This window comes from Castanea sativa, chromosome 12 (assembly GCF_040712315.1).
Source record: "Castanea sativa cultivar Marrone di Chiusa Pesio chromosome 12, ASM4071231v1".
Classification (NCBI taxonomy): domain Eukaryota; kingdom Viridiplantae; phylum Streptophyta; class Magnoliopsida; order Fagales; family Fagaceae; genus Castanea; species Castanea sativa.
In genome coordinates, this window is record NC_134024.1 from 2,313,953 (window position 1) to 2,324,686 (window position 10,734).

A 10,734-nucleotide genomic window follows, 5' to 3' on the forward strand; every position below is an offset into this window, starting at 1 on the left:
ATGGCAAAATCTAATGATAATTTATATATTTTACCATAAAATTTTAGTTAAATAAAAAGTTTTTATTTTTGTTTTTTCTTCTTCAATTCTCTAAACAAGGAGACTTGGGAGGAAACTTCTTGTAGATATGGAAATCTCTCGTAAGTAGTATGCCCCCACCACATCTGATTGAATTCAAAGAAATTTTAAACAAAGTTTCATAGACATTATACCTGGATACCACGAAAATACTGTGTCTCTATACTATTTCTTCTGTACCGATTTAACAAATAATTGTATAAATAAAAAATGAATAAAGTGAAGGAGTAAAAAAGTGGGGTAATCAATGACTTTTGTGCCACGTAAAAAAAAAAGAAAAAAAAGAACAGAGCGTTGACTTGACTTAAAACAGGGGATATTGAAGTTGTGGACACAAGCAAACGGAGAAATAAAAGAACAGAGTCCATTCCTTTATCTAACACCGATTGGATCTGCCTTTGTTTCAACTTGGGTTTCGAGCATTACAATCAATCACTACTACTCTACTGTAATTTCAATTTTCCAAATCTGAAAGTTGTCTTTTTTCACACATACCCATCCCTTTCATTTTCTTTTTTCCCTTGGAATGAAATATCCATATCAAATTGCTTTCTTCTTCTCATTACCAATGAAATGAATGAATAAGCAACAAACAAAAGTTTGCTTTCTAAGATTAGAGTTTTTATGAGAGTGCTTAAATTCCTTAGCAATTTTTTTAATCTATTAATTTATCTTTGTCTCATTTCCTATAGTTAAATAATTTCAGTTGTCTCTCCTTTGAGGAAGAAAAAAAAAAAAAAAAAAAGCAAAAACAGGAGTGTTTTCAGGAGGTTTTGGAGGCCATCGCTGCTGTAATTCCTTCTCACAAATGTGTAAGTTCTCACTTTTAAGTTTTAACGCAAAATCCTCTCTTTTTATTATTATTCTTTCACTCCCTGCCTGAAATTAGAATCCCTCTTCACATCGTTTTCTTCTTCCTTAATTTAATTATTTAATTTTCTTTATTTTTAATTGGTTGTACTCCTTTTATCTAAATTTCCAACAGCTTCAGTGGAGCATAAAAGAGAGTCATCACTGTCACCATCTTCTTCTTCAACACGTCAGCCAAAATACGACGTTTTTCTTAGTTTTAGGGGTGAAGACACCCGTAATAATTTTACTGACCATCTATATGTTGTTTTGAATCAAAAGGGCATTATTACTTTTAGGGATGAAGAAGGACTTGAGAGAGGAGAATCTATTGCTCCTAAGCTCTTCAAAGCAATAGAAGAATCACAATTTGCTATCATCATTCTCTCAAAAAATTATGCATCTTCTACGTGGTGCTTGGATGAGCTTACCAAGATTATCAAATGCAAGGATGAAATGGGACTGAAAGTTTTGCCAGTTTTTTATAATGTGAGCCCATCTGTTGTACGAAAACAAACTGAAACTTTTGAACAAGCCTTTATTGATCACCAAAAACGCTTTGAGGATAACATAAAGAAGGTGGAAACATGGAGAGATACTTTAAAAAAAGTGGCTGATATCTCCGGTTGGGATCTGCATCTACAAAATAGGTAATTTCCATGAGTTTCAAATGATAAGCTTCTTTTATTTACCATGAAGCATATAATTAGTTAAGAGAATATTTCATAATATACATGGATTGAACTACATCATGGTATTCTAGTTAAAATTCTGTTAAATTTTTAGGAACGGTAGAAGTGGTTGTGAATCTGGGCTTAGGGAAGCTCTGTGAAAAGATCAAAATGGAATTATTTGATTCAAGAATATATATATATATATATATATATATATATGCTTTTTTTTTTAGAGTAAATATATATATATGCTGACATTTTTTTTTTTTGAGAATCAAATCTGCTGACATTAATTTTTTATATTATATTCCTTTTAAATATAATACAATCCTTGATATGGAGATGGCCTATAGCTAGATCTTTTGCTTCCTCTTATATAAGTGGATAAAGTTTTCTTATTGTTTGAAAAGTCGTCCAACTCTTCAAAAAAAAAAAAAAAAAAAAAAAAAAAAAAAAAATAAAAGTCGTCCAACAGAACATAAAAAGGCTTCCAAAACATTTTTCTTAGATAAATTCCACAAACCACCTTGAAGTTTGGGTTAATACCAACTAAGTCCAAGACATTCCAAAATTGACCAATTTGGTCCATAAAGACTATTTTGTCCCTAAACACCACTAAACAACGTTAACCTCCGTTAGTTTCTCTCTCTTCTCTCTGTCCCTCTCTATTACTCTTCCCTCTTCCCTCCTCCCTCACTCTCTCTCCACAGATCAGACATAACCACTCCTCAGATTAGCCACAACCATTCAGATTAACTACAACAAAAGCCACAACACAATTTTACTACCCATACCAAAACCCAGTCAAATCTGCTCCAACAATATCCAAATCCTTCAACACATAGAAAACTCACCACCACATCAAAACCCAAAACCACCCCCATTGCAAATTCATTCCATATTGGAACCCACCACCACCATCATTGGCCACTAAACCCAACAACCACCTCTGGCCGCAAAACCCAGTGAGCACCACTGACAACAAAACCCAACCAAACCCACATCAATAAAACCCAAATCCAAAAATTCCAATCACCACTTTGTAACTCACACCCACCTCACTGCAAATCCACCCTAGATCAAAACCCATAACCACCCCCATTTCAAATCCACCCCAAATTAGACCCACCACCACCACCACCTTAAACAACCACCAACCAACCCAAACCACCAAACCCATGCACCACTGCCATTGCAGAAAGAAGAAAGAGATAAATGAAAAGGGTGAGTCAGAGAGAAGAGAATGGGTCAGGTTGGAGAGAGAGGCCTGAGGGAAAAGAAGAGCAGAGTGCAGAGGGGTTAGGATTAGCAACAACAAAAAAATGCAGAGAGGTCGGAGGGAAGAAGAACGAAAGAGGTAGAGAGAGAGAGAGCAGACCTGTTACGTTTGGGAAAGGAGAAAAAAAAAAAAGAAGTAAAATGACTAACGGAATAGCTAACGGGGTTAGGGATTAAAATGTCTTTAGGGACAAAATTGTCTTTTTACGATGAAATTGGTAGGTTTTAAAATGTTTTGGACTTAGTTGGTATTATCACAAACCTCAGGGTGGTTTGTGGAATTTACCCTTTTTCTTAACAAATCATTACAAATGAACTTTGCAACGTTAAAAACTCTCCAAACTCCAAAGACAATTCCTCTCACATCACGGTTCGACTATTGACCGCCATTAATTGGCAATGGACCAGTTGACTATCTGTGGATTTCTTCCCAAATGCTTTTTTTATTATTATAAATTTTTCTAATAAATTCAGACTTTAGGGTCAATATTAACATTTGAGGCTCCCAAATGACCCAAAAAGAACACAATGTTTTATTAGCTCATTATCAATATTGCAACCAAATACATGACAATGAGTCAATTTTCTGACAAGTATTTTTAGTCAAAACAAATGGAGCATTTATTTTATAGGAAAACTTTTATAAATTCTTCTTTGGCCCCTTAAGAATTAAAGACATTCAAAGTGAAATTTTGGAGAATTATAACACTTTTATAACTCAACATGATGCAACCGTCCAAAATTAACTTTTGGCAAGTTATATTTTTGATTCAAGGTGGGCATGCCAATTTCATAAAGATTTAATTTTGGCTCATTCATTATTTCAGTTATTAAAAAAAAAATTATCAAACCAATTTATCCATTTTATTCCCACTCCCAAACCAATTGTTTACATAATTTAATTTGAAGAAGTACAGCTTTGAGGAGTTTATCATTGATATTAGGGTGCTTTTGAATGATTTTAAACAAAGAGAAACATAACATACCTTGGGGCCTCAACTAAAGAAGTAAAAGCTTGGGTTTGTGTTGGCACAAAGGCATAAATCATTAAATTCTATTTTTAATTAATAGAAACCAATACCTCCTCTTCACTCATTTACCTGGTATACAAAGCTTTTTCAATTGTCTACTTTGAAAATTTTGAGTATTGCCATTGTTATTAATATTTTGTACTCAAGCAACCTCAAAGGGTCTTAAACATTTATATTTAGCATGTTTAACTTAAAGTATTCCAATGAGGTTTCTCTCAGCAATTAAGCATGAAATGAGATGCTTAATTTTTTGCTCAATCAATGTATCTCTTGATGAAATAGATTTTGGATTTAGTGGATCCAATATCATTGCTAACCTAAGAAAATTAGTGGACTAATTCATGAAAACATATCTCCCAAGGAGTATCTTTGCCTAGTATTTTTCTTTCTCCCCTAAAGTTTTATAATTGGTTTGAACCATCATTTTATTATTTTCTATCTTCTTTGCAGGCATGAGTCTGAAATTATCCAAGACATTGTGAAAGGAATTATGGAGAAATTGAGTTCTAAATCCTCAAGCATTAACGAAAATTTGATAGGAATTAATTCTATGGTGGCAAAATTGATCCCTTCGTATGTAGGTTTTGGGAACGATACTTACATGATGGGCATTTGTGGTATGGGGGGTCTGGGAAAAACAACTCTTGCTAGTGCTATATATTACAAGTATTCTGATCATTTTGAAGGTTCTAGTTTTATTGCCAATGTTAGGGAACGATCAGAAAAAGGTGAACTGCATAAATTACAACAACAATTGCTTGGTCAAATTTTGGAGAGAAGTAATATAAAGATCTACAATGTTCAAGATGGAGTTAAAAAGATCAAGAGTAGTGGGTTATGTCACAAAAAAGTTCTACTTGTCCTAGATGATGTTAATCACAAGGACCAATTAGAAAATTTGGCTGAAAAGCGTGACTGGTTTGGATCAGGGAGTTGGATCATCATAACAACTAGAGATGAACATGTGTTAGTCCAACATGGAGTGCTTAAAATATATAAGCCTAATGTATTAGATGATGATGATGCCTTAACACTTTTTTGTTCGAAAGCCTTCAAAAAGGAGCAACCCGAAGAAGGCTATATGCAGCTCTCCCGAAAAGTTGTAAAATATGCTAGTGGCCTTCCATTTGCTCTTGTTACTTTGGGTTCCTTTTTGGTTGGAAGAACAGTAGAAGAGTGGCAAAGTGCACTTAATAGTTTTAAAAATATTAAAGGAAACATACATGATATACTTAAAATAAGTTATGATGGACTAGAGAAAATGTGGAAGGAGATATTCTTAGATATTGCATGTTTCTTTAGATGGCAAAAGAAAGATGATGTAATACAAATATTAGAGATTTGTGGTTTTAATGCAAGAATTGGTGTAAGTGTTCTTGTGGAAAGATCTCTCCTAACGGTGGATGACAAAGAATGTTTTGTGATGCATGATCTACTAGCAGAAATGGGTCAAAAAATTATTCGTTTTGAATCAGGTGGAAAGCTTGGAAAGCAAAGTCGGTTGTGGCTTGTTGAGGACTTGCTTCATGTATTAAAGAATGATATGGTAAGAAAAATGACAAAGATATAATTTTATTTCGATGAATAATATTGAGTTGGTATAGTAAAATAATTTTGTTCAATAAGTATTTATGCAACGAAATCAAGAATAAAACATTCATTTACCAATTACCATGCTAATATATTGTCAATGATGATCTCTTATATTTTGAAAACATATATTATCTCTTTGTAATTGTTTATGAAATTGAATTTATTTTTCTTGATGTAATGAACTAATTATTCATCTCTTGGTTACTACCTAGAACAAAAAGGCTATCTTAACATTTTTTTTAATATAAAAAAAAAATCATTCTATAGGCTTTATTTTCTTTTTCCGTCAGTTTAAAAGTAATATTGTGATTTCCTTCCCACCCCCCCCCCCCCCTTTGGTCTTGAATTTCTAAAAGGTAGAAGTGCACCTTTCAAGTTTTAATGTATGAATTTTAAACAGATTAATATGGAAAAAAGACTTTAAAAAAAGATGTAATACAATCTATTAATAGGCCTTTATATGTAGTACATTTTACTATCAACATATGATGTTGTACTACAATCTATTAGTTACTAATGGGACTCTTTAGAATCCATTTGGTTTAGTTTTATGAAAATTCATGTTTTGAAAACTTTAGAAGTTGTGTTTAGAAAATTTGTTTTTCAAAATGAAATTAAGTGTTTGGTAAAATATGTAGAAATTATTATTGTTATGAAAAATTGCAGCGTGAAAATGCAATTTTTTAGAGATTTCCATGAGCTGCTATTTGAAAATGCAACTTTTTTTCTATTATAAAAATGTAATTTTCCTAAAAATGCAAAACCAAATACCAATCTTATTGCAATTTCATTTAAATATCTCTTTTTCTCTACAAAATCGCAATGCCAAATGGTATATAATTTGATGTACATTTTCCTATTTTGAAATATTAAATTTGCGGTTGGGCCCAACATATTGGAGGGCCTTTTAAAGAAATATATATATTTTGGAGAGTTTTATATATGGAAAACTTAGGGAGTAAGATTTTTTTTTAATCTCCTTCACAACTTTAAAAACGGTATAGAGCTTAAATAATTTTAGTATTCTTGTCATTTGATTGTGCAAAACTGCAAATCACCAAGCCTTTGCTTTTGAAATCTTAGGCAACAGAAGCAATTCAAGCCATAGTCGTTAGATTCAAGGAAAATGAATTTAACTATGAAGCAGTTCCTGAAGTGATATTATCAAAGATGTCTAATCTTAGATTGATGATGATTAAGAAGACAGACTACTACTGGTATGACCGAAGATATCTTGATGTTCCTAATGACCAAAGACAAATTCTTGTTCCTAATCAACTAAGGTATCTTTCATGGGACCGTTGTCCTTTAAAATGTTTGTCATCCAGTTCCCAACCAAAGGAGCTTGTTGGACTTGGCTTGTATGAAAGCAGAATTGAATATCTTTGGGAAGGAGTAATGGTAATTTGTTCTTTTTAACTGCCTTTCTATTGCTTTTTATTATCTCTATTTTTTTAAGTGTAGCTACAAATACTAATTTCTACGTTTAACGAAAACTCTTTTTTATTTTTTTGGTTACAGCGTTCAGTCAACTTAAAGTTCATTAATCTTTGTCGTTCCAAAAACCTTATCAGGACACCTGACTTTTCAGGTGTTCCGATGCTTGAGGGACTAAGCTTTTCTCATTGCGATAGCTTGGTAGAGATCCACCCATCTATTGGACAACTCAGCAAGCTCAAGTATTTAAATTTGCTATGCTGCAAATCTCTTACCGATCTTCCCTGCATGTCTGCCGTAATGCAGTCCCTTACGGATCTTGATCTTACATTTTGCTCAAAAATCAGTTCATTTCCGAAATTTACGGGAATTATGAAAAGCCTATCAAAACTCAAATTGTGTTGGACTGCTATTAAGAAAGTACCACCCTCATTGATCAAGTATTTGACTGCCCTTACTTTCTTAGATCTAAGTTTTTGCACAAATCTCGAATGTCTTCCAAGCAACATGGATAATTTGAGGTCTCTTCAAACACTCCATCTTACCATTTGCAAAAAACTAAAATCGTTGCCAAGGCTTCCATCAACTATAAGATGTATACATGTGGAACTTTGTGGTTCCCTAAAATGGTTACCAGCATGGGTCAAACTGAGTATCTGGTCACAACCTCTCTCCCAATGGCTTCCGTATGATGAGAGGCATAGTCAAAAGGAATTTACAATATTAGTCCATTTCCTACAGGTAATCTCTTTTTTCTCTCTATCGAATTGCTAAATAATAACATTTAACAATACTTGTGTTTTGGGTACAGGGACTTCTTTGTCGTACAACCGTTTATGGAAATTCCTCCAAAAGTGAAGAGGATGGATTTGGAACTGAATTTCAGATAATTATTCCGTCATGTTTAACTCAAAAAGTGGGGAATTCAATAAGCATAGAGTTGCCTTCAAATTGGTATAATAGTAAATGGATAGGATTAGCTCTCTGGGCATTATTGCCAAATCCAAGGTTGATAGATGGTCTTAGGGCTCGTGAGGTAGTTGTTGGTAAAATGCATCAAAATAACTGTGCCTTTGAACTTTTAACTACTCGGATAAATGTTGAGGTCCAAACTGATTATCTACTCAATTACGTATTGTATGTGTCTCGCGACGAGTGGTTTGCTGTTGGGAATGGTGAATGTAGTCAGATTGAGGTTATATTTAACGGCAGTAAGCTATTTGATCTGAAAATTGGGGTCAGTTTGGTATACGAGAAAGATGCGGACGAGTTCAACCAAACAAATGAACAATGTTTGATTGAGAGCTTTGGGGAAGTACACATCTTTAAATCAACTGGTAATGATCATCTCAACCATCCTTCCCATTAATGTCCAATCCTTTTCTATCTTTTTTTTCTTTCTAACTATACATCTGGTTTTGTCATTGGCAAGTAAGTCTTGTCATTTTTCTTTTTCTTCTTTTTGCCTCACCGTGCACAAGCAATCCCAATCACCTTGTACTTTCTAAGTTCTTGAAAATTAAACTTAAATTTTGACACAAGTTTATTGCCAATTGTCTAAGCCTCTATATCATCATCACTTACAAGAATATGATCTAGATAGGAAATACATTCTCAAGCTTCACCCATCACATTTCTCTATGGATTTTGCTAATGTAGATCTTTCAATCCTAATTTGGCATCCTATTTGTAACTATCAGATTTTATGCCATTTTACATATTCGTTTTGTGCTGGCAAATGCAATACAACTTTTCCTGATAAATTTTTGAACTGTAAAAGCTAGAGACTATAGAGTATTTCCTTCCTTACCATGAATATTCTTTGTAATCATTGGTGTCATGCCTAACAAAACCTGTAGGAAGCAAACTCCAATTACACTCATTAGTAATGGGTGAATTATTATTATTATTATCATACTAACTAAGGTTTACACATATATGTAGTTGGTGATGATGATGGGGATGATGATGATGATGATGATGATGAAGATGATAATTGGCGATGATGATGGGGATGATGATGAAGATGATGATCAGTCCTATTATGGCATCCCATTTGTAACTGTTCAAGTATTATGCTAATTTTCATATTCACCTTGTGTGTGTTGGCAAAAGCAAGAGAAATTTTCATCATAAATTTTTGAAACGTGAAAACTAGAGACTGTATAGTTACTACAATACTTCCTTCTCTACCATGTCTATACTTCATATAATCATTGGTGCTATGCCTTCCAGAAAGGGCAAGGAGGAACTCCAATTGTAATTATACTGATTATTCATGAGTTAAATATTAGGGTAAATTACAATTTACCTACTTGTGGTTTAACTGAAATTTAAGTTGTTTATATGTGATTTGAAATTTGACACTTTACCTACTTGAAGTTTGACTAAATTTTAAGTTGCCTACTTGTGGTTTGAAATTTGACACTTTACCTACCTGAGGTTTGATCAAAATTTAAGTTTCCTACCTATGGTTTGAAATTCCATGACATAAGCGTTTCGCTGGATTCTTTTTTATCTTATTTGATCTTGTATTTTTATATATTTTGTGTTTTTTGAGGATAAAGACATAAAAGTAAAGTGAAATTACATATTTAGCTATATTTTTAATAGAAGTGAGTTATGAAACTTTAACTAAGCTAACCTTAGGTGGGTAAAGTGTCAAATTTCAAACCACAGGTAGGTAACTTAAATTTCGGTCAAACTACTGGTGGGTAAGTTGTAATTTGTCCTAAATATTATTATTATTATTTTTAATTATAGTACCATACTAACACAAGTTTTCACATATATGTAGGTAATAACAATGTAGCTCTCTAGAAGATGACGCTCATGTCTTACTTATACTTTGACTGGCTACTAAGTAGTGAAGATTATCTTAGCTTGAATTTCAGTTGAGGCTATTGCTACTGGATGTGCATAAGCATTTCTGTCAATATGACTATTTTTTTTAAAGTTGAAAATCCTTGCATGGTGTATTGAATTTGTAAATGGTTTCGGTTATAATGATTTGGAAATGTATTCAAGTGACATATCCTTGTATCTTGTTTCATAATGACCGTAGAATATGGTTTTTTCCTTTCTTTTTTAAAGGGGTTTAGTCTGTACCAATTATAATGATTTCTACAGAATGACGTTCAATTGAGCCTACTGTTATTGGATGGTATACAAGCTATACTGTTAACTTTGTACAATTCTCTTGTGTAGTGATTTTGATTTAATGTCTATGAGAGCATGAGTTGTGAATTTTGTAGACATTTAGAAGCTACTACTTTTTATCAATCACGCTGTACGATTAGCTAAGCATTAATGCAGTCTTCATTCTAGAATATATCCTTACAATTAAAAAGTCAACAAACACTGTTGGAAGCTTTGAACAAGTTGATAGTTAATGTAATCTTCTTTGATTTTTTCAGGGATTTGTCTAGTTGATAGTTATGGCCAAACCACTATATTGTTAATATCTTTCTTCAAATTAAATCAGCATATTAAGCCAATGTAGAAGCTGACGTTGCTAAAGGAATCTACTGACAACATATAGAAGCTAATGTCAATCTTGGAGCATATTATGGAATGTGAATAATGATTAAAATCTTGACTTGTAATGAAGTGCATATTTAGGAGCTGTGACAGAAGGGACTTTTATATGCGAGCAGTCAGCATTGTGTTGAATGGTATGAACACTTCTAAAATGATTGTGAGCTGCAGCAGTTCAAGTACATTAAAAAATATAGCCATATCATTTGAGAAGGTACCAATACACCTTTCAGTATTAGATTAAGTTAACATGAATC

The 10,734-nt window shown here is 32.9% G+C and overlaps 1 protein-coding gene across 1 annotated transcript; it reads left to right on the forward strand.

The window, feature by feature from the left end:
• The first annotated feature begins 402 nt into the window (after window positions 1-402).
• LOC142619085 (TMV resistance protein N-like) lies at window positions 403-10,087 on the forward strand. The gene is made up of 9 exons (XM_075792153.1): window positions 403-552; window positions 785-890; window positions 1,064-1,577; window positions 4,361-5,456; window positions 6,587-6,904; window positions 7,025-7,681; window positions 7,752-8,277; window positions 8,885-8,998; window positions 9,738-10,087. The coding sequence occupies exons 2-8, from the start codon at window positions 887-889 to the stop codon at window positions 8,944-8,946; spliced, it is 3,177 nt and encodes a 1,058-aa protein (XP_075648268.1). The 5' UTR covers window positions 403-552; window positions 785-886; the 3' UTR covers window positions 8,947-8,998; window positions 9,738-10,087.
• The last annotated feature ends 647 nt before the right edge of the window (window positions 10,088-10,734 follow it).